Here is a 22,764-nt window from a genome sequence, read left to right as displayed (position 1 = left end):
CGAGACACATTGCCATTTTGTGGGTCATAAAAAGGCGCCTCAAATCCTCAATCCCAGATCGTAGTTGAGGGAAGCAACCTTTATCTAAAAGTGTACAAATCACCAAGCCAATATAAGCTGACATCTCATTCAACTTCAAAAATTACCTTGAAGACAAAAGAAGACCTTGCCTCTCATCTGCCTCTTGCCATAATAAATCATTCATATAAAATTGAACCAAGCAGACTTGTAAAATATATTCTAGTACTCGGCTTACATTCACCCTTGAAACATAAACCACTAAAAAGAGATCACTGCAATTTAAGCTATAATTTACTTATTGCTCACGCCAGAAAATATATGTCCATGTCCTGAAATATTATACGCGTGACAATGATAACATTCACAGTGTCACAATGATCAGACAAAAATGATTTAGTGAAATATTGTGACATTTTGCAGAACTACTTTGTCATTGTATTCTGATAAATTTTGAAGAATGTGATTATGAACTAAACAAAAAAATCAATCACCAAACTTATATTGCGTTCCCTTTAGTAAAGACAAAGCTTGCTTTATAAAGTTTATAAACACCTTGTAAGCATCACAACTCATATGTCACATTCATGCACAGACATTTTTATCCTAACGCATATCAAGCCTAACATACATCATTTCCTGCCAATGCTCTTTAAAAAATAAATGCCTTCTTTCAGTACCAATGTGGGCGTTTAATTGCTCCGTATTAAAAGATGTTATTATTGCAAATAAATGTCAGGCCCACATGCATGCCCCTAACTTGGTGCCATGTTTAAATTTGCAATGCTCAAGTTACTGGCAAACTCATCATTTCAAAGACAATATAACAGAATGTTACTTCTGTGACGCACAAGAGCTGTGGTTATAAACAAGTGTTACATTTCAAAAACGTCTGTTAGCCACAAGATTACTGCAACATACTAATAAAGGATCACGTTCACCATTTAAAGGGGTCATGGATGACATAAACATTATAGTATTACTTTAAATTAAACCATCATTTACTGTACATTTATTACAGATGCTTTTATCCAAAGAATCTTACAGGGCATTTAAGGTAACCCAAACCAACTAAGCAGCAGCAGCAGCAGCAACGCATGCACTTTTTCCACATTTGCACTTTTTACCCCATCTAGCACCTTAAACTTTGATTTTTCAGCTAGATTTGAGGTTCCTTTTTACATGGGGTGGTATGAAATGTTAACCTTGTAGGCTGGTAGCCGCGAAGTCCTTGAAACGATAACCATGCAGTCACAACAATGGTTCGTAAAATGTCAAACACGATACCTTGTGTTTGGGAAGTAGGGAACTATTAAGAACTCGGGCCAACCTTTAAGTCCCAATATAATTGATGTGCCAAGCTAATGGACGACAAGCACCTCTCTTTGTTGTATGCAGGATGTTGGAACGCAGGATGTTGGACATGCTTTGCGCGTAGAGGTACATAAGACTTCAAAAGCAGTACTTTCATTGAGAGCCTGAACTCTTAATATCAGATGAAAGGTAGAGAACAGGAGTGCATGCATCTGAAACAGGATTTAAAGAGATGGGCTCTGATGAATGCATTAATGCAACTTAATGGAAACCTTGGCTGCGCCTGGATGGCTGTCCTCCATTAGGTCTGACAGGACACTTTTACCAGACCATCAGCAGGGCAAATTGTCTCTTTTACTGACAATGTTATATCTGTTTATGTTTAGACTCACATGTTTATTGCCTAGAACAAGTGCATGTCCGTAAGTAATCTGATCTGAGCACTGCAAAAAAGTAAAATAAGCATTTTGTAGTTTACATTTTAAAGAACAGGATAACAAAACCACTCTATATGTACATCCGAGCTCTCTCTAATTGAAAATGTATCAAAAAAAAGAGAAAACTTTCATGGGTATTTAGTTATCATCAAGGTCTATCTTTGTTCATGAAGTAGTTAAAAGTTTTTTTAACTACTAAAACATTTTGGACAACATTCCTATTAAATTGCACTTAAGAGGATTAATTGTCTAAGCTATTCAGGCACTACAGCAGTTTGACTTGTTGTCAAATGACATTGAAGAACCATTGAATGTGAGAAAAGACAGCCCCCTAGTGTTAAACCATGGCGTAGTTTATGATTAAACATTTTATTTATTAATATTATTAATAGTTATTGCATCAATAAAGTAGTACTTAAAAACAAAAATGAATATATTATAGAACAAAACAACAACAATAATAATTAAAAGACTCTTATATATATTAACCATCATAGAGGGGTCAGATGAGGTAGTCCTTGATTTCTCCTGATGGACCCTCAACAAAACAAAAAACAGCGAAACATAAACGAGACGACACGAAATAAGAATATTCTTAACTATATAAAATGTTAAACATTTATAAAGCTAGGTTCTATAAAAAACGACATAAATAAAACAGTAGTATTTTTACAGCGCAGGCGGATTGTAGGTGTCCGATGATTTCGCCTGACTGAAACTCACCCTGCGGCTCCGTGACAGCTCGAGCGACTCCTGTCAGTCATTCATTGCTTTATTTCACGGTTTCTCTCGGTCAGAATCCACCGAACCGGGTCCAGTATGTTCGAGGAGGCCAGTGAGGTGTTGGAGAACATGCTGAAGTGCTCGTTTCCCCTCAGTTTGCTGCTGTTTTTGGTGCTGATGTGCCCGCTCCGCGCGGAAGCGGCGCACGAGTTCAGTGTGTACCGCATGCAGCAGTACGACCTGCAGGGACAAAACTACGGTAAACACACAATAAACACTGTCGTTCACATGTAGATATTTATTTTAAGTGAACGTAGTTAAAGTCGTTTACTTTTGTTCCGGGTGGGGTGATGGGGTGTTGTGGGTTGGTGGTGGTGAATCAGCTGCGGTTTGAACCCGCACTAATCATTAAAGTACAAAAGGTTTGAACTTGGTACTTAAAATATTACTCTATTTTTGACATACACCACCGTAATATTGCGATTACCTACCTTGAAAGGTAGCGTGTAAATACATTGTAAAGGAATATAGTGGTTAGTCCGTTTAATTGTTTAGATACTTCGGTAACACCTTTTATGTACACAGCTTTATTTAAACACCAAATGTTATGTAGAATTAAGCCATACAAACCTTTGGTCATCACACAATGGTTAATATAGGCTAGCAACTGGATGGTTGTGGGTCAAATCCAAACCACTGGCCATTGTCCAACTTGTTTGTGATACAAATACTTGAAAACTAGAAAGATTACCTGTTTGAGATTGACACACGCCATGATGTCCTTGAGTTTTAGAAAAAAAGAGAAAACATACAGAAGGTCAAGATTTTATCACACTACACATTTTTTTTTTTGAATGGATGCCATGAATCAGATCAAGTATTACAGGTTTTTATGAAATGCTTTGGGACATTTCAGTTAAAAATTGAATTAGACTGATAAACCATAACATATTACCATAAAAGATAGATACTAGGTATTAATAAGTATTTTAAATGTATTTATGTTTCGTATGTGTAACATAACAGGTGGATTTTGTTTACAGGTTCCCGAAATGCCATTTTAAACACCGAAGCTCGTACGGTGGAGGCCGAGGTGCTGAGTCGTCGATGTGTCATGATGCGACTGGCCGAGTTCTCTTACGAGAAATATCAGAAAGCCCTCCGACAGTCGGCGGGTGCTGTCGTCATCATACTACCCCAGAACATGTCCACTATGCCTCAGGACATAGTGCAGGTTTGAATTTATTACGATTGCAATATTTCCCACAATTCACTGACATTACAACTAAACATGGGTGTTTTTTTCCTCGTAGCAGTTCATGGAGCTGGAACCGGAGCTGTTGGCCACGGAGACCATCGTGCCCGTGTATTTCGCTCTGGAGGACGAGGAGCTGCTGTCCATTTACCATCAGACGCAGATGTCCTCTTCATCACAGGGTGATTCATCAGCTGCTGAAGGTACTTGAAAACCTCATGCAAGTCTTGTTTACTGTAGGGTACCATGATTTACGACAATATGGTTTTAAATTTTTCACATTCGTTTAGGAAGAACAGGTCTGGCATACATACTTGTAAATATATAAAGTTGGTTAAAGGCGCGTGAAACTGAAGTAGCAATTGTCTTATTTTCCCTCTGGAGACGTATATCCGAGTAAAACGGTTTTCGAAATGAATAAAGGTAGAGCTGGACTTAAATTCGTCTGTCAAAAGTTGATTGGATCGTTTGAAATTGGGTCATGTTGCTAATTGCTAATCGCTGCGATCTTTTCCTGGACCCCTCCCACCTGCCATACCATATGACTGGAAGTAAAGAGAGATCGTTTCGAGGAGGGGGGAGATTTGCGTTTTTGATTATGAGAGGATTATGAGAGTACAGGAATTAAAAAAATTATGCTTGGGTGATTCTCATTAAATCCAGAATTAAAAGGTGTCCAGCATCAGCCCTTTTTTGCACATATGAGATTAAGGTCTCAAATTACTATAATCATTGTTTTTAGAGGATTTAAAAATATTTTATATATATAATTATTTAAAATTTTTAGATATTATTATTAAAAATGATCATTACTGCAACATGATATTACATGAAATATATGCATTTACAAACACATGTTTCAGTAATGAGAACTAAAAAGTTGTCTAGGTACTATAACAAACAAAATTAAAATTTTTATCTTGAGAGAAAAAATAAGAACTGCTTACCTGGTAGCCATCTTGAGTGTCACAGTCAATTATGTCCCTTACAACAAGTTTTTTTAAATGTTAGTTCCTTGAGAGCTTAAACAATGATTGAAAATTGTTGCGGAGGATGAGAAAATTGGTCTTGGACACATTTATATTCCTTATTATTGTCTCTACATTTACCAATTATCACCAAATACCATGTTTCTTTATTGTAAATGTTTATAGTATAACATGCACTGAAGCTTTTTATTTTTTAGTTTTTTTAATTATAAATATTTCCATTTCAAAGAACCCAAATCCAGTCATGGACACGTTGCGGTAATGAAAATTGTCCTCTTATATGTGGAAAAAGAATGATGTCTTTTGAAATTTGTGCAAAATAGTACATGAAGAGATGTTTGTAACTGTATGCTTCTTATTTTGATAGCATTAATTTTTTTATCAAAATGTTTCATGACACCTCATAAGTCTAATTTCGCGAGAATCACCCGCTTACTGATAAGTCATTTGTAAAAAAAATAGTACCAGAATATTCCCAAAAAAAATTCAAAAATTAATTTAAACTTTCCTGTTGTCTTTTTAAACAGTGCTGCTTCACACGGCGACAGCAAACGGTTTTCAAATGGTGACTAGTGGCGCTCAGAGTAAAGCCGTGAGCGATTGGGCCATTACCAGTCTGGAGGTGAGTAAAGCTGTAATATCTGTGTCTATTGGCTCTGTAATATCATTATGCGCTTTTCTCTGGGTTGAAAGGCTTTTTTCGACCATGCAAGTCACAGCTTGACGATTGGTGTCAGTTCAGAGGATAATGCAAATGGTTGAGATGGATAATCTGATAAATGGGAGTCCATCCGCTGCAAAACCCATAAGCAAATTATCTACATCACATTTAAAACCTAGCATCGGCATAGAATTACATGGCAGACACAAATATTGGGTGAAGTATGTTGTTTCACGATTTTGTTGAAATGCATTGTGGTCATGTCATTACCCATCTGACAATCCATCACTACCATCTGCTCTCTTATCATGAAGCAGTGCTTGACCTGTGAAGTGTTGTTAGTATAATAATATCAGTGTGCAGGCAAATAATCCATCTGTTCTGTCGCCCATCTTGCTCAGGGACGGCTGGCCGGGGCCGGGGGAGAAGAACTGCCGACTATCGTCCTTGTGGCCCACTATGACTCCTTTGGAGTTGCGCCGGTAATGACATGGTTATTTATAATCGTTCACATGGCTTTATGTTTTTGATACACAATGATGCATTCGTTATCTTTCAGTGGTTGTCATACGGCGCGGATTCGAATGGTAGCGGTGTGGCCATACTTTTGGAGCTCGCCCGACTTTTCTCCAGACTGTACTCCTATAAGAGAACTCACGCAGGGTAACGCATCACTCACCTCACTTCACAGCAAAGATATATTTTGCCAGCATTTCGTAAAACCATCTTGTCATTTATAGGTACAACCTGCTGTTTTTCTTGTCGGGAGGAGGCAAGTTTAACTATCAGGGTACTAAACGCTGGCTAGAAGACAACTTGGACCACACAGGTATGTATGAAGATCATTTTAGTCTATAGATACTGATTGTTTTTTTTTTCATTGACTTCCTTTTGTGTTCTAGATTCCAGTTTACTTCAGGATAACGTGGCGTTCGTTCTCTGTCTGGATACCCTTGGGAACGACGATAATCTTTACCTCCATGTGTCAAAGCCACCCAAAGAGGGCAGCCCGCAGCACACCCTGCTCAAAGAACTGGAGACGGTACCAAATCCACACGCTTACGAAAAATCTAAAACATGCTTTCAACTGAATTTGTCTAAAAAAATGATCGCCCCCATCAGGTGGTTGACAACCAGCACTCCGACCTGAAGTTCTCCATGGTCCACAAGAAGATCAACCTGGCCGATGACACTCTGGCGTGGGAGCACGAGAGATTCGGCATTCGCCGTCTACCGGCCTTCACCCTGTCACACCTCGAGAGTCACCGCAGCCCCGCGCGCCACTCCATCATGGACATGCGGTCAGTGTCGCCCTCTCTGATGGGGGCGGGAGAGGCCACCACCGGGTGGGTGATGATTGGTGCTCTCTCACCCCGACATAGCTCCTTAGTCCTCTTCCTTTTTTTCACTGATTGTATGTTTACTTCAATTCTGTTTTGTTTGTAGGCCTCACGTGGATTTGAAGAAACTCAGTCGTAACACTAAAGTGATCGCAGAAACTTTGGCACGCGTGATATACAACTTGACAGAGAAGGTACAGAGGGCTGCGCAGGGATACAGTCATCAAAATTGATATGGAAAACATTAACAATGTGTAAATGTTGTCATCTTTTTGTTATTTGAGATTAAAGCAAGTCCTTAATTAAAGTAAAATGGGTTGTTTATGTTTCTCAGGGTGCCAGTGGAGACCTGGAGATCTTCACCGAACAGATGGTGAGTCGAAGAACGTGGGTGGATTTTTGCTTTGTAAAAACAGCCCTCAAATTTGTAATTCGTACATCGAGTCGATTTTCAGCTTTGGTGAGGTTATGAAAATGGGTAAAAATCTTCAGATGTATGATTTCCACCCACAGCAAGTTCAAGAGGACCAGCTGACTTCACTGGTGGATTGGCTGACGGCGCAGCCGCGAGCCGCCCAGCTGCTGGATAAAGACAGCAGCGTTGTTAACACACTGGAGTATTACATGAGCCGCTACCTGAAAGACGTCAAGAGGCATCTAGTCAAAGCCGATAAAAGGTACAGAGCGCTGTAAAAAACTGGTAAAGTGTTGTGTAAGCAGGTCATGGGTTCGATTACATGATCTGTAGCTGATTTTTCTTTTATGTTTTGACAGAGACCCAGAATTTGTCTTTTATGATCAACTAAAGCAGACCATGAATGCTTACAGGTGAGAATGTTCACTTTTTGTATTTGTTTTTGATTTGAATTAATTTTATACATTTTTATTAACTTGTGTTTTGCATTTGGGTCATACCAGGGTAAAACCAGCGATCTTCGACCTTCTGCTGGCCCTCTGTATTGCATCTTATCTTGGCGTGTTGTATTTGGCTGTCCAGGTAAGAGACACTCTTGGAAACACACAAATACTCTTATAAGATTCATGCCCCGTTTACACGAAGACGCAGATATTTCCCTGCAGTTTGGCCTCTCATTTACATGAAAGCCCCGTTTTTATCACAGAAAACCATTATTTCCAAAACCTCAGGCCAAGATGGAGATTTGGAGATTTCTGATAACCCCGGTTATATGTTGCGGTGTCAGCTGGGAGAAACGAGGTTTTTGGTTCTGAAACGTCACCTTATGCGCCAGAAAATGCTTAATGTCATGCGAGCGCCCTATGTTTTCTGTTTTGAAAGTAACAGGAAGTCGCTCATGTTATTCGTTGGTGTCGATTCTGAGAATTTTGATTGGCTTGCATGGTTTTATTCCTCTCCCTACACTGCCGCCCATAGTTTTGGCATAGTTCTTATGGCGCTTGTTAGCGTATTTATGCGGGTTGATGTTAATTAAAAAAAAATGTAAACAATGTGTGCACAATATTATTATTGAAAACGAAGGCTTAGTGTTTTTTACTTTGTAATCGGTTTTCAAGGCTGGAAACTTTCCATGGGAATATATATATATATATTTTAAGGGGAAATAAATGGAATAAATGCGAATAAACTGTGAATTTGAAAAAATGCTGAGTTGTCTATAACAGGGAACTTAAATGTAGTTTAAAAAAAATCTTGTTGCATAATTTCTGTTTAATCTAATGCAATTTCAGTTGAATTTCTACCCTGCACATTCATCAGTCACATGCACATGGCTTACTGAAGGGCCATTGATGCCACACCCCCTGAATGTACCAGCAAAATACCATATTGTGTTTATGCAGTAGCTAGCTAGCTAGCAAGTAAATCAGATATCTAAATGTAAGCTAAAATTACTAAAATAATGTTTATTATGCTTTTGTGTTACTATCTGTCAACTTGGGTTTACTCCGGGTACTCCGGTTACCTCCCACAGGCCAAAAACATGCAAGATAGGCAAATTGGAGATGCCAAATTGTCCGTCCCCCATTGTGTATGGGTCAACTGGTCTGAATAAAATTTGTGTATGGATTAACCGGTTCTCACCATGAATATAGCCGTAGATGCTGGAATGGCATAAAGAAATAAAGGAAGAAGAAGTATTATTACTAAATGAAAGAATCAATTAAAGTTCGACTTCCAATTAAATCGGTCAAAACGGCATTTTTAAAAATTATATAACCTTGCATTCATGTCTGCTTATGACCAAACTAAATTTGTATATATGTTTGTATATAATATAGTTTATATCCCATAAATTCCCATTAAGTTCCCAATTTGGAACTAAGTTCCCATGGAAAGTTGCCCCTTTGCAACCCTACTTTGTAATGAATTTACGTGACATACAATGTCATTTCTGTTCCTGCAGAATTTTGGACTTCTCTACGGTCTCCTGCGCAGACTTACGGCTCCTCGAGCTAAGCAGCATTAAACCTCAGACCTGCGTTACACGAGGAACCACCAGGATTCCCGCAGCAGAGCCAAAAGTGTGTTCGGTTTTTCTATGGACCTCATTTCATTTGGACTTTTTAAATATTTGACGTGACTGAAAACAAGTCTGTGAGCGCAGATGTACAAAACAGCTTGTGACCGTTGAGAAACAGACTGTGTGCAAATAACTCACAGACTCGCTATCATTCACGACAAATTAAATGCAACGTCTAACCAGACTAACATTCATATCGTGTCTTGTGCTTGATTATTTAGTTTGAAAATGAAATTTGATTTTCATGCCAAGTGTTTTTTTTATCACTACACCATCACTAGCATTTCCAGTCTTCCCAGTTTCAACATTGCCTCAGTGTCCTTGCATCTTTAGGATCTTTAATCACTTATTTCTTCAAATGAAGCCATTTGAACCATAAGCTAATACTGGATGAGAACTCTTCAGCGCTTCTTTACAGCCGTCTACTTGCGTTATTGGACTCTTCAGCAGTGTTTTCCGAAAGCTCATGATTTCAGCAGTGGGTTTTCTTCACTGGCAGCTAATACAAGGTGGGCCAAACCTTTGCCTCTTTTTGAGTCGAAGTCTGTTGACCCTAAAGGCGACGACTCAATCTTTGTCATGCTCGCTCTAGTCTCTGGAGCAAGTATTATATATATAATGTGATTTTTTGGCATTTTTGTTTCATTTAAGTTGATCTCGAAGGTCGGAAGGAGAATATTCAAAAATGTCTGTGATCTGTACCCAAAATCAATCGTTTCCAGTTTTTCTTTTTTATATGCTGATTTCTGTGCAGCTTTGACCTCCAAAGCCATGTTTTGCTTTCGGGATTTGTTAGGAAGCTGTACGGTACAATTTACTGTTATTTATGGAAGCTGATGAGCTTCGACTTTGCACTGATTTCAAATATTTTGATTTCACTTCACAAACCCAGGTGTACAAAGTTGATTCTTAGAGAGAAGGACGAAGTCAATAAAGGCATTTGTTGGAATAAACATCACACAGGGTTTTCTTTTCAACCAGTTTTATTTGAATGGAAAAACAGCTTCTAATTCAATTGGAATAAGACAAATTATTCCTTTACAAAACCGATCAGACCTGACACACATTCGGCATCAGACAAAATCAAAGAAAACAAATCGTTAAATGGTCCAAGATTTAAATAAAACAAGCATCTAATAACTTTGTTCGTGGTGATTTGTAGAAATCCCCAGTTATTACTTCTTTTATACAATAGAAATAATAGTACGAAATTACAGTGCAATTTAAATAGCATTGGAATAAGCCCAGATTTATAACCGTATACCCAAAGCAATTTCTCTGGACACTTCAGACCCCAAGTTACTTTGTCATAACACTCACCAATGGTTTCATTTTTGGCACGTTCCTAGACCGTTAACACATTGTTAAAGAAAATCTCAATAACAAAATTGTTTAATGGTATAATTTCAGTGTTTCAATTATAGTGCATTTGCTGCGAGCAATTTTGGTTGTTTAACCCACGACTGGGTCAAATACGGACAAACCCAACCATTGGGTTATAAACACACCTATGCTGGGTTGTTCCCTAACCATGGATTAAAAAACTCACCATAGGGTTTTTTTTACCCAACTGTTGGGTTTGACCCAACCATGGGTTAAAACTAGGGATGCACCGAAATATCAGCCTATAATCGGTATCGCAGACAAAAACATTTTTACCCTAGCGGACATTGTCTGATTTTTTTTAAAAACAGCCGATGCGAGGATATAATCTTCCCTGATCAATCTAAAGGGACAGAAAACACATTAGAACATCACCATCCGCTGTTTTCAGATGGAGCGGCATTTACTACACAAAGTCGTAGTTCACTGACAAGCTGGGCCATATCGCAGGCGATATAATTAATACAAAATTGCCCCGATTGAAAGTAAACTACAGCTTTGTGTAGTAAATGCCGCTCCATCTGATAGCAGCTGATGGAGATTTACTTCTAATCACGAAACTGGCTTTACTGATGAGATGCGCAATGACAATAACATCAAAATTATCGCCCATCCATAATTTTGTCACAATAGTGGGGTTTTCATTCAAACGTGAAGCGAATCTTTTCAAAATTAGCAAAAAATAAAATGCCAATTAGGTGCGTTTTCATTAAGTTGTTCGAGCGAATAAAGGTGGTATTGGAAACAAGGCACATTTTCTATAGAATATAGAGACAGGACTGCATTTAGTTACGATTGGGCTAGTTATAAATGTACTAGCCATGCAGCTTGGAATTGCCGAATTGAATGCTGTGCACAGAAGAAGGAATGCAGCATTTTTGATGCAGGCACTAGCAGCAAGCAGCGATGTCAAGGCCCATATATGGGAAAGACAACGACAGCGGAAATGGCTAGACGGTCAACGTCATGGGTTAAATGTGCGCTACGTCAATTTATTCGGCAAATACATCTCCTATTCTTCGCATTTTTTGTCTTTTTCGCATAAGTCAAAACCCACCTCAAGTGAGCGTAAAACCTTTTTTTTGTGAATTAAGGAAATTTGGTGTTTATATTATTCGTTTCTTATATGATACTTCAAAATGCGGGGTAATGGAAACCCAGCTATTACAGAATTACAGTTTGAATGATCTGCACTTCTAGGGTTTAATGACATAATAATTTAAAACAAGCATTAAAATCAAAACTACTGGTATCTGTCTGTATCGCTAGATGTCATTCTACATAATCGAATGTCTGTATCGGCAAATAAATTTTGTATCGGTGCATCCCTTTAAAGTGTACGATTTAAAAACAAAAGGGTTAACCATCCAGCCCACGACTGCATTTAGTTTTTTTTCAGTGATTTGACAAAAGTAAAGAAGAATCGAGACCTGAGATAAGCTGTCTACATTCTTTCAAAAGTACCACCGTAGACAACTGCTTAAATTAACATAAACAAGGGTTTCCATAAAACAGCCGTGATTTACATTGCCTAATGCTTAAACCCCCAAACAAAACAAAACTCTCAAGCTGGCCTACAGTATGGAAGACATGATCACAACAGATGGATTCATTTGATACAGCAGGCGAATCAACACTTCAAGTACACAATGCAAATGTTTCGGAGTGATCGATAAGGTTAAACAGACAATATTAGTATCATTTGTTTTTGTAGTAGGTAAGTACTCTCATGTCATGCAGTCCTGAATACAGCATTTGCATAAATACTTCAGATTGAATTCATTTGTGTAGACAGTAAAAAAAGAATCAATTTTTGCGATCATTAAAAGTTCTCAATGCGAATTAAATTACAATGCGAACGATTTTCTCTTTTTCGTTCAGGAATTCAGTAGCTAGCAAACTCAAACAGATTGTTATGACAAAACAGACAGGTTTTCTACAGAAGGAATGCAAGAGTGTTTTTCGGTTACTGTAATCCACACGTAAAAAATTATTCCCTTTAAATCGTGTACATTCAAACACAATAATACTGTAAAAATTCAGGTTTGATTGAGAGGGCGGTTCTAACCTGCATGCGGTAACCTGTGGATTATCATACAACCCTGCTAAACCTACGGTCCAGTATTCATTATAACAGGGTACAAACCAAACCCTTCCCTTTATACCTGGAATTAAAATAAATACATCAAAACATAAACGCTGGTCCCTCGAAAGACCACAAAACCTGGATATTTTTCAGTCTCTAACAAGTGAAAATATGGAAATGTTACTGTTGGATATCTTGGTGTCTAACAAACTAAAGATGACCGATTGTTTAACTTGAAGCTGAAGTGTGTCTCATTTTTTTTTATTTTAATATGTCAGATTAACATGCACTGATTCGACATTGGATCTACCAATGGAGCGAGTTCGGAGCGGAACTATATCTGTTCTCAAGTTTGTTTATGGATGCTACTGGCTAAGAAATGACACACTTCAGCTTTACACATTGTCAAAGCAATATATAACAGAAAAAACACCAACCAAATAACATTCACAGTGCTATTACAATTAAAATAACATTGATTAAAAAAAAGAAACGTCTTGGTTCTCTGCGTTCGAGCACCTTTAAGGTCAAAATCAAGTTAGGTTGCGTGAGTTTCTTGTGTTTACTGTTCACTGCCTGCAGGTGGCAGCACTGAGACGTTATTGATGTTTCTTGGAGATGCCGTTTTTCACTTGTTTCCTAGGTGGGAGGGACATATGTTAATAACCAACTACAAACACAGTCAGGCCAGAAGATCACATGACGATCTGATATCACTTCAAGGTTACAAAGATAAGGACCGAAATCACATCTACAAAACAGCACTTTAATCACATCTCGCCGTTTTACAGGTGAGGCTCAAGCACCCCCCACGTTTATTATTGTTCTTAGGTGTCACTGTAACCTTGAAGTTATGCGTATGAGAGGTTATTATAGCCAAAGCTCTGCTGAAACGACACGTGCTCAGATAAGTCAAGTACAACATGCACGACCCAACCACTTCCCTAAACTGCGCTCGCTTTCTATTCAAGCCTAACCACAGTCTTAAAACGAGTTTTCACATACCCATCAACAGATGTCTGATCTTCTGCATGCTCTCTTTCTTGTTGCTCATCCTCCTCGTACTCCCGGACGTCATTCACTTCCTTCATCTGACCCGTTATGACCTTCACCACAAACAGAATGATGAACTGCAAAATGAAACAAACACATTTCTTGATGCCTTATTGTTACAGACACACATTTCAGGTTCACAACCTGATTCAATGTGATGATTGTGGTTTGGTGGTTGAAGATTCACACAGTTTATTTACCATTAAATGAAGTTACTGTAACACACTTGCCATACGAAGGCTAAACACCCTTAGAAACATTTTGTTGGTCTTTCATAGCTCAGGAGATTTGATGGGGCAGTACCCTTTTAAAAAGTACACCTTTGTATATTGGTACCTAAATCGTGCACTTAAGGACCTCTTTAAAGCAGAGGTCACCAATCCTGGTCCTGGAGGGCCGGTGTGTCTGCAGAGTTTAGCTCCAACCCTAATCAAACACACCGGAAGCAGCTAATTAATGTGTTTCAGGTGTGTTTGATTAGGGTTCGAGCTAAACTCTGCAGAGACACCGGCCCTCCAGGACTAGGATTGGTGAACCTTGCTTTAAGGGTACTGTCCAAGTGACACCTCTTGTACCTTTTCTTATGATAGTGCTACATTGGGATAGGATTTTGGTGGGCTAACATTAACAAATGCCCAATACCATCAGATAAGGCTGCTAGGACACCCTTTCAACCCTAAACTCATTTATTGCTATACACTATGCCAGGAGTAGGGAACCCTGGGTCTTGGAGGGCCACTGTCCTGCAGTTTAGTTCCAACCCTAATCAAACACACCTGAATTTGATTTCCAAGTGATCCTGAAGACTTTAATTAGATTTTTCAAGTGTGTTTAATAAGGGTTGGACCCCCCTGCACTATGCAAATAAGTTCCTTGCAGTGAAGAAAGGTCAGACCGCGATCTGCGGGACCTTCTTACATCAATATCCCTGCAACAGGAAAGCACCAATTTTAATCACCTCAGTGTCCAAAAGGGATAAAAGTACCCTTTCCCCAGACATTGGTTGTTCTGGGTCACCCCTCGAGAGTGCACCATGTTCTGAGTCTCCAGCTCTGTGCTAGGAGACCATAACAGATCAACTGTTCTCAATCGTCCCCAGACAATAACAGATCGCCTATCAGTCTGAGCTCGGAGACCAAACGGATCACACCGCGTTACAAGGTCCTCGTCCAGAAAGTCGTCGTCAGCAACAAGGATAAGCTCAAGAGAGCAATCCTTCACTTCAAGGGACCTTCACCTGCGTGTTCCAGATTGCTAGGACCCCACAGCGCTTCATATTCAAGGCTGCTAAACGGAATTGGACTCCCTTCTCGCACTCCTTGATGACATGGTTAGATGTAAACAACATTGTGAATGATCAAAGTCTTTTTAAAGAATTTGCGTCATGGAGCTGCAATGTTTGCATGCCTTGAGGTCAGCACATGCACTTGCGTAAAGTCCCTCCCCACAGAGGATGTAATTCTTTAATGGTTGATGATTGGCTCATTTGGAGAGTCCCTATTGACCATTGCAATCTCCCTAGCAGTGATGCATCTTGTTAATATTAAATATTTTTCGATCTCTAAATAAGATCAAATCGTTTCCTCTCTTGAACGTTTAGTTTCGCTTCATTAGTCATATGGATTCCTTTTCTGATAATGGATGGGCTTTAAACATGTGGCCACTATTCAATGCCAATACAAAGGTAGGAAGAGCCAAAAAATCAAGTCCTCTCACCAGGAACCAGTAGATGTTCATAAGGAGCAGGAGAAACAGCAGGGTGTTGAAGAAGAAGTAGAATGGGATGTTGGGAACCGTCTGTATGCTGGTGACACACGATGCCCACATAACTTTCAGAGGGAACCAGTACAAGCGAAACCAAAACCTACAGAGGAATGAAAACCCAAAGGGGGGTTAAGATAAATAGAAACTATTATTAGATCAGGGTAAAACCCAATGGAAAGTTTTAAAAATGATTGGAGTAATGACGTGTGAAATGTAAACCTCACCAGGTGATGCTAAAGCTAACTACACCTATGTTGGACAGGATGTCATTGATAAGATGCTCTTTCCCGCCCCGGGTTTTGAAGTAGACGTTGACTTTGGTGAACTCCAACTGTATATCATTGATATCGTGCAGAAAGAGAACCAGAATGCCAATGTTGTGATATCTGAGGAAACATTCAGACAGAACACCTTTAGCATCACATCATTTCATCCGATAGCCCTTGTTCTGTAAGCTACTATGTTACTTTGAAAACTGAACCCTTTTGACCAGACTGAAGCATCTTTATGCAGTGCATTTAAGTCCCCAAGAATTGAATCTCTTTCCTTTGCACTGCTAACGTAATGCTGCAGGATGTCTGACCTGAAGGCATAGGAGAAGGTGATCAATGCCATCGTGATGAAGTGATGGACCACCATGACCAACGAGTCCTTCCTCCACGCGTCCATGTAGATGGTGGCATATATAGAGTGGCCATAGAAGCTACCCTGGACCAGGTAAGCTATGGCGATGTCCACGGGGACGTCCATCCCGCTTCTCCAGTCTAAACAGAGAGAAATGACACAACCAGTGAACTTCTCATCTAAATAAAGAACCTGCCCTTCTGCTTAATATAACCCAGCAACTGTCCCCTTTTTCCTGAATACATTAACAAACACAAAGTGGCTCCAAAAAAACATTTGGGCATCTTAAGTCACCTGTATGTCAACCAAAATAAAACTTTGTAAGGAGTGGTATATTGTGATATTAGCGTAACACATATAAGTTAATGTGATGATCTGTGACTACGCCTGGCTGTGTGACCTGATTTTACCTTTACACCAGATGCTCTAAGGTCACTGTTAAAACTGGGTTCGGCCTATGAAACGTCTTTGCATCATTTGTTTGCAGGTGATGCTTTGCCTAAACTTTTGTTATCTTATGCAACGTTGTTCAGACATTCTTAGTAGTGATTTGAATGTCTCAATGCTTCTTAAAGAGATAGCTCACCCAAAAATGGAAATTCTGTCTTTACTCATCCTCATGTTGTTACCTGTATGAGTTTGTTTGTTCTGTTGAATACACACAAAAATATTGAAAAATGATGGTAAGCGCACATTGTATGCCACCTATTACATAGTATTTGTTTATTCTACTATGGAAGTCAATGGGTACCGTTAATTATGTTCTTACCATCATTTATCAAAATATCTTCTTTTGTGTTCAACAGAATAAAGAAACTCATACAGGTTTACAACAACAAGAGGTTGAGTAAATGATGACATAATTTTTGAGGCTGATGTCCTTTATAGATAAAGATTACGAAACTTTCAAAATACCCAATATGTATCTGTTTAACATAAAATCCCTGCTGGTAAACAATAGAGTCATACTCAAGAGAGAAATTATAATGGATTTAATAGTTATAATAGGAATTGTATTGGTTTTAATGGCTCTACTGGTGTGATGTTATCTGGTACGTAAAATGCACTACTTGAAAAATTCTCCATTATAAATTCTGTGACGGTTTTAAGCAGGGGTGTGTTTATACTGTTTGAATCCTAAAACAAAAAATTGCATATATGTCATTGAAAGTAAATTTACTATTCAGGCCTGATACGATTTAACAAAATTATATTGAAAAAAAACTGCTTTTTGAAATGCATCAGCTAAACTATGAGTCTTACCGTAAAATACAGAGGGAGGATTTTGAAAGAAAGAGTAGTTTGTAAAAAACAGCAAATAAGTGCTGTAGGACCAGGACATTGAGTAGAAGACCAGCTTCCACGCGCTCTCCGGCATCTTCAAAACATCTTTGGGCTGAACGTGACACCATCGTGCAAAAGGCTGTTGGACAACAAAAAAAGAAATGTGTCTTTAGATACACTTTTGGCTTCTGTATGATCAACTACTCTTAATTTTTCCGAGGACTGAAGCTGATTGGACATTGTTTCTCTCCCTCACATAACAGATGTGCGGACACCAAAGCCGAACGTCGCTGTAACAGAAGATGCGATTAAACTCTTAATCATTTATCTCCTCACGAGTACCATTTTCACTCGGTCACTTGATCTCCACTTGGACTTTATGTTCTCTCTTTGTCTGTGAGGGGTTTCATTTACAAACTCTGGCAATGAATAATATGTATTTCAAATAACTTCTGACTGTTTCTTGAAAGCAGCGTGTGTATATTCAGGCATTCAATACAGGGGGTTGGAGGCCACGGTCAGGTTTCTCTGTTTACATCAGGATGAAATCGCACAACAGGCCCGATCTCTTATTGGCTGAAATGACAGCCGGCAGGAAATCAAGCATGTCCATTGGCCCTACGCCTCCACCCGCCAGGTTTATTTATAGAGTCCAACTTTCACCAAATTGCCCAGCTCCACCCCCATTCCTCAATCGTCACATCTTGATCTGCCAGGCACAACTTGAGTCTATCACAGCTGTTCTGTATCCACAACAGATGAACAGCAGGCTGAGGCATAGAATGAACTGAACCTGAATCGTATTTTATCCAGGAGTGGACCTTTCTGCATCGCATGCGGTTCTCTTGGCAATCATTCAAGGATCACATGCTTTTGCTAAATAAATAAAAGGCAAATGACACTAAAAAGCCACTATGCAAAAGAACAGGCGCGTCTCCTACCCAAACGGCTTTCAATCACGATTGTGTCTGCAGGGATTTTTCCACACGGTTTGAAATTCGCCGTTTAGGTCTACGTGTTTTCACAAGGGCAAAATCATGGATGCTTCTGAATCTGATTCAGTTTAATGATCTCGGGCTACATTCCAGCTCAAGTCATTTTTAAGATAAGAAATTGTTGAAATTAAACATTGGTGCTCCAAATCGGATCATTAGCTTATGATTATATTCAAGCCCCTCTCAAGTTATGCCAACAATTTCCCACATTTCCTGAAGCTGTGATTGCTCCTCTAAAAAAATTTTTTTTTTGCCGTCTCATGATAAACATGAAGTATCAGTTCAGAGCAGAAGAAACAGGGTGGCACAGGAAGGAAGGAAGCATGCATCGTAATTTGAAGATGCACGCGTACACGCATGCAACTTCCACTAAAACATCAAGAAACTTCAAATTCTGGGATTGTGCGACCCTGGGTCAATAAATGGACCTGAACAATGAACAGTATGACGTGACTGGTGTCAGTAAAAAGTTGAACATGCAACTGCTTAATTTCATAGTTTGAACTTTACAACCATTTATCTATTAATTCTTTAGCTAGCAATACTACTGTTGTACTCTCAGACCCATCAAACACATCTGATCATAATTTAATCCTCTCCACTAAATAAAGCTCTCTTGGTGTGAAACCTCTTCCCACTTTCTTATCCAAACCTGAAGATAAATCCACCTGCCACTATGTTCATCTACTCTACTGTATGTCAGCACGTGCTGAGAATTTGAAGCGGGTAACTGTATGTCATACTTCTGATACATTATCTGATACGCTAACCTCTGTCTAAGGGTTTAAAGGTTGAGCTAATCACATGATGTTATTTGGTTGCTCATCAAGCAAAGTTCCTGATAGTGAAGACTTTTGCCAGAACGCTTTGTTGTTCGGATGGTGCCAAAAGTTGAAAGTTTGCTGATCGGTAAACAAACAGAAAACGAACAGATTATTTACTGAATTAAAAGGTCAATCAGTTTATGTCCATTTTTAACCTATGATTTGGTTTTAAAAGAAATATTCTTTACAGCGAAAGACTGTAGTGATTAAATATATTCACCAAATACGGTTATCATTATAAAAATTAGTTAGAGATCATTGGACATGTTAGTATTTTGGAAACTTCACATAAATGTATGATGAAAATGAGGCAACAACTATTAAATTCAGTCATAAACAAATAAAACTATTAACACTTAATTCAAATTATTTAGAGAATATATGATTTATTGAGTTACTAAAATGCAGTTGGCTTATAAAAAATTCTTTTAAATCTTAAAATTTTTAATGTTATAAAGAAAGAAAAAGTTTAAGAGTAAAAAAATTGTCAAAAATCGTCCCCCGCTGTCACTGGGGTGGTACCCTTTCAAAAAAGTAAACCTTTGCACATAAAGAGGTCATATTAGTACCTAAAATGTACATATTGTTACTAAAGAGTGCATATTAGTACCCCAAGGGTACGTATTGGGACCTTTTTAAAAGGTACTGCCCCAGTGACAGCTTGGGACCATTTATGACCATTTTTTAGAAATCCAAGAATTTTTTTATAAAAATTAGATAATAATTGAAAGATTTCTCCTGCAACATCGTGTCTGCTCTCAACTCTTGAGGAAAATTATTGGATTTTTTTCACACAGAGAGCCGTACAGGCGCATTATACTATGCTACAATCGCTTAAGTGAAAGTCGGCTTTAAAAATTAATGAACCTTATTAGCACTAAGAGCTGATTTCATAAATTGTTCATGAGGTTTAAAAAGCAGGCTGAGATATCAGGTTGTGTATCGCATGCTTGATTTCAGGACACAGTCCACATGACAATCTAAAATTGCAGACCATGTCAGAAATTATCTGCAAGACAACCTTGTGTTGTAATTCAAAGTGCAGTAAACTACATCACTCTCTGTTAAACACAGCTAAAACCAGCTCGAGCCGGACTGTTCTGGCCTGGTTAGTGTACTGGTTTAGAGGGAATCTGGGCAGCTAGTTAGCTTAATACCAGCCTAGTCAAGTTGATTTTCATCATTAAAACCATTGCAATTATCTTGTGTGGCATGTAAGGTCTTTCATCTTAAAGCGTATTATTAGCCAGGATTGTTTGACTCAGGCCTGATGGATTGATAAGAGACTAACAGTTCTTTATTTCATAGTTGTGAAACCCTTGCACATGTTTATCACAGCTTCTTGCAGCCCTGCAACTTGTTGCTGAGTCTCTGACTCAAGGTTTACGGGACAGATCTTACCACGCCACACATTTCCGTATAAACATCAAGCCAGATGCCTGGGTTTCTCAACATGCCAGCGACATCCTGGCACTCGACGCAAGGCTTCGTAAATCATTTAACGTTTTGGTGGTAATAAGATTTAATGCGCTGAGCCAGCAAAGATCAGGCCTGAGCTGTCAACACACATTCTGTATGTTTCAACCCCACGTTTTACAACAGGAAGTGAAACGTTTCACACAGCGAAAAATTAGCAGCGAGCTTAATGCGTGAGGACATCAGATGAGCTGTACCAAATACATAGCAATTAAAGTAACATCTGGTAATTCCTGATGGGTGAAGTGGCCAATGGTATTTGCATAGGCCGGGCACAGGCCCTGTATGTAAAATTATGTGAAGAGCAAAAGCCATGCAAAGCAGGACATGGTTACTTCGCAGGCGAGGCCCACAGGAATCTCAAAGGCCTTTTAATATTAACCAAACCCAGACATACAGCGAATTATTTGCTTGAAATGCAAAGCCAATAGGCCACAGGACACATTTCCACTTCTGAAAGTGATGCATGAAGCTTTAAAACTTAGGTGTGAAAATGTGTATAGAAACAGTACCGCAAGGTTTGACTAAGTTACCAAATGCACAATCTTTCTTGTCTACATGCCTAAATGAGCCATAACATACAAATAGTGCGATGCAATGCATCATTTCAAATATTCATTGAGCGTGGACCGTCTTTTCCTAACAGTAGAGAAAAAAACATAAACCGAATCATGCAACCCTGGTAATGGAATGCACTTAAACAGAATTGATATGTATTGTATTACTGGTCATACAGAACCCATTACACCACCAACCCATTACAAGTTCTGTGATTACCTGAAAGACAAATGTGGTCAGTCCCTTTCGCATCTGCGTCCACATGACCATGCACGCGAAGAACAAGAAGATCTCCTTGCAGGTGATGTGTGCATGGTCCAGCAAGGTCCTTGTGGACATCTCCAACCCGCAATCTTTACAGTCTTTGAAGGCACTGGACATAACTGTACATGCTCTGGTGACCAGCTCCAGATACCCTGGCATGACCTCCATGCCATTGTTGGAGGGTCCATCATCCATGTTATTTCTATGCGTTATTCTAGACGTGCTACACTAATGATATCAGCCACTTAGGGGGCTTAAATAGCAATGGAAATACACAAGAGATGTGTGCCAAGCAGCTGTAAACTTGGAAACTGTAAGCTGATTATTGGCTTTCAAGTGTTCTGTCTATCCTGTTTTTTTAAGATGAAAGACTAATAAACTATCAATAATAATAATAATGAGCAAATTAACCTAAACAAACAGGTGGCGACTTTAACACAAAATAGGATGAAGAAAAGAATTAAAATGTGTTGAAGGTTTTCTACCGCCACCTGCTTCGATAGGAAATTGCTGTATATTACGCGTATTAATATTGACTATAAGATTTCCCTCACAGTCCGGTCAAAAGCATCCACTCATAGCTAAATAAATGAGTCAGCATGACTTTATAGAGTGCAACAGTTATTGTATTATTAATACAAACAGATTACCATGAGAAAATGCTCAATGTGTCAAGTGAAACGCATAACCAGTGTCTGTTCTCCTCTTATTCTGCGCATTGGATTTTCCACAGGTAATATTCTTGATGTATCAAAATGCGCGTCCTCATCCGGTTTACATAACATCGCCTCCCGGTCTCATCTCATGTCGAATAATCCCTCGATATGTCCACATGTATGTAGAGTATAAAAAACGAGTAAATGGAAAAAAAGAGATTCAGAACATCATACGCACACAAGCGCTCGGCGTGAGGAGGTCATATTCACAAAAGAACAGGTCTGTCCGCGACGCGCAAAAGCAAATAAGCAAACGACGAGCGTTTTATCCGAAGCCGCGGCTCAGCCACGCCGTGAATAAGGTTGGTTAACAAAAAGCCGCTAGTGATGTCCACATCGCGAATGAGTCCGTTTTTGAGCCGATTCCTTTGAGCGATTCGCTCTCCGCGCTTGAGAATGAGAATCGGTGAACGAATCGAATCGCCAGAATGAATCGACTCGCTAAATGAATCGGAACGCTCTGACTCAACCAGCGGCCCGTTATCTTTAGACATTTAGACAG

General features: G+C 39.1%; 2 protein-coding genes across 3 annotated transcripts; one reads left to right on the top strand and one right to left on the bottom strand.

Moving 5' to 3' along the window:
* The first annotated feature begins 2,451 nt into the window (after positions 1-2,451).
* Positions 2,452-10,197, top strand: ncln (nicalin). 2 transcript variants are annotated; one of them, XM_065244354.2, is made up of 15 exons: positions 2,452-2,751; positions 3,536-3,726; positions 3,806-3,950; positions 5,264-5,358; positions 5,799-5,879; positions 5,957-6,060; positions 6,138-6,226; positions 6,300-6,439; positions 6,520-6,743; positions 6,844-6,931; positions 7,072-7,110; positions 7,251-7,414; positions 7,512-7,565; positions 7,656-7,734; positions 9,119-10,197. In XM_065244354.2, exons 1-15 carry the CDS (start codon positions 2,589-2,591, stop codon positions 9,179-9,181), a joined length of 1,719 nt encoding a protein of 572 aa, XP_065100426.1. In that variant the 5' UTR covers positions 2,452-2,588; the 3' UTR covers positions 9,182-10,197. The 2 variants fall into 2 exon arrangements, with proteins under 2 accessions (XP_065100426.1, XP_065100427.1); XM_065244355.2 differs by having other exon boundaries at positions 2,453-2,751; positions 6,520-6,698.
* Positions 10,198-10,268: 71 nt separating this feature from the next.
* Positions 10,269-22,733, bottom strand: cers1 (ceramide synthase 1). Its single transcript, XM_065244356.2, has 7 exons — positions 21,502-22,733; positions 17,409-17,568; positions 16,105-16,285; positions 15,746-15,907; positions 15,474-15,621; positions 13,710-13,834; positions 10,269-13,343 (listed from the first exon to the last, which is right to left on the bottom strand). Exons 1-7 carry the CDS (start codon positions 21,739-21,741, stop codon positions 13,304-13,306), a joined length of 1,056 nt encoding a protein of 351 aa, XP_065100428.1. The 5' UTR covers positions 21,742-22,733; the 3' UTR covers positions 10,269-13,303.
* Positions 22,734-22,764: the final 31 nt, after the last annotated feature.

This window comes from Paramisgurnus dabryanus, chromosome 24 (assembly GCF_030506205.2).
Source record: "Paramisgurnus dabryanus chromosome 24, PD_genome_1.1, whole genome shotgun sequence".
Classification (NCBI taxonomy): domain Eukaryota; kingdom Metazoa; phylum Chordata; class Actinopteri; order Cypriniformes; family Cobitidae; genus Paramisgurnus; species Paramisgurnus dabryanus.
This window is presented reverse-complemented; position numbering and strand designations above follow the sequence as displayed.

Excerpts from the sequence above, each read along its gene's own strand:
- ncln (XM_065244354.2), top strand. The coding sequence starts at position 2,589 with ATGTTCGAGGAGGCCAGTGAGGTGTTGGAGAACATGCTGAAGTGCTCG. Across the intron at positions 5,359-5,798 it reads GGGCCATTACCAGTCTGGAG|GGACGGCTGGCCGGGGCCGG; the intron begins GTGAGTAAAGCT and ends CATCTTGCTCAG. Across the intron at positions 6,440-6,519 it reads TGCTCAAAGAACTGGAGACG|GTGGTTGACAACCAGCACTC; the intron begins GTACCAAATCCA and ends CGCCCCCATCAG.
- cers1 (XM_065244356.2), bottom strand. The coding sequence starts at position 21,741 with ATGGATGATGGACCCTCCAACAATGGCATGGAGGTCATGCCAGGGTAT. Across the intron at positions 17,569-21,501 it reads TGACCACATTTGTCTTTCAG|CCTTTTGCACGATGGTGTCA; the intron begins GTAATCACAGAA and ends GTTGTCCAACAG. Across the intron at positions 15,908-16,104 it reads ACCTTCTCCTATGCCTTCAG|ATATCACAACATTGGCATTC; the intron begins GTCAGACATCCT and ends ATGTTTCCTCAG.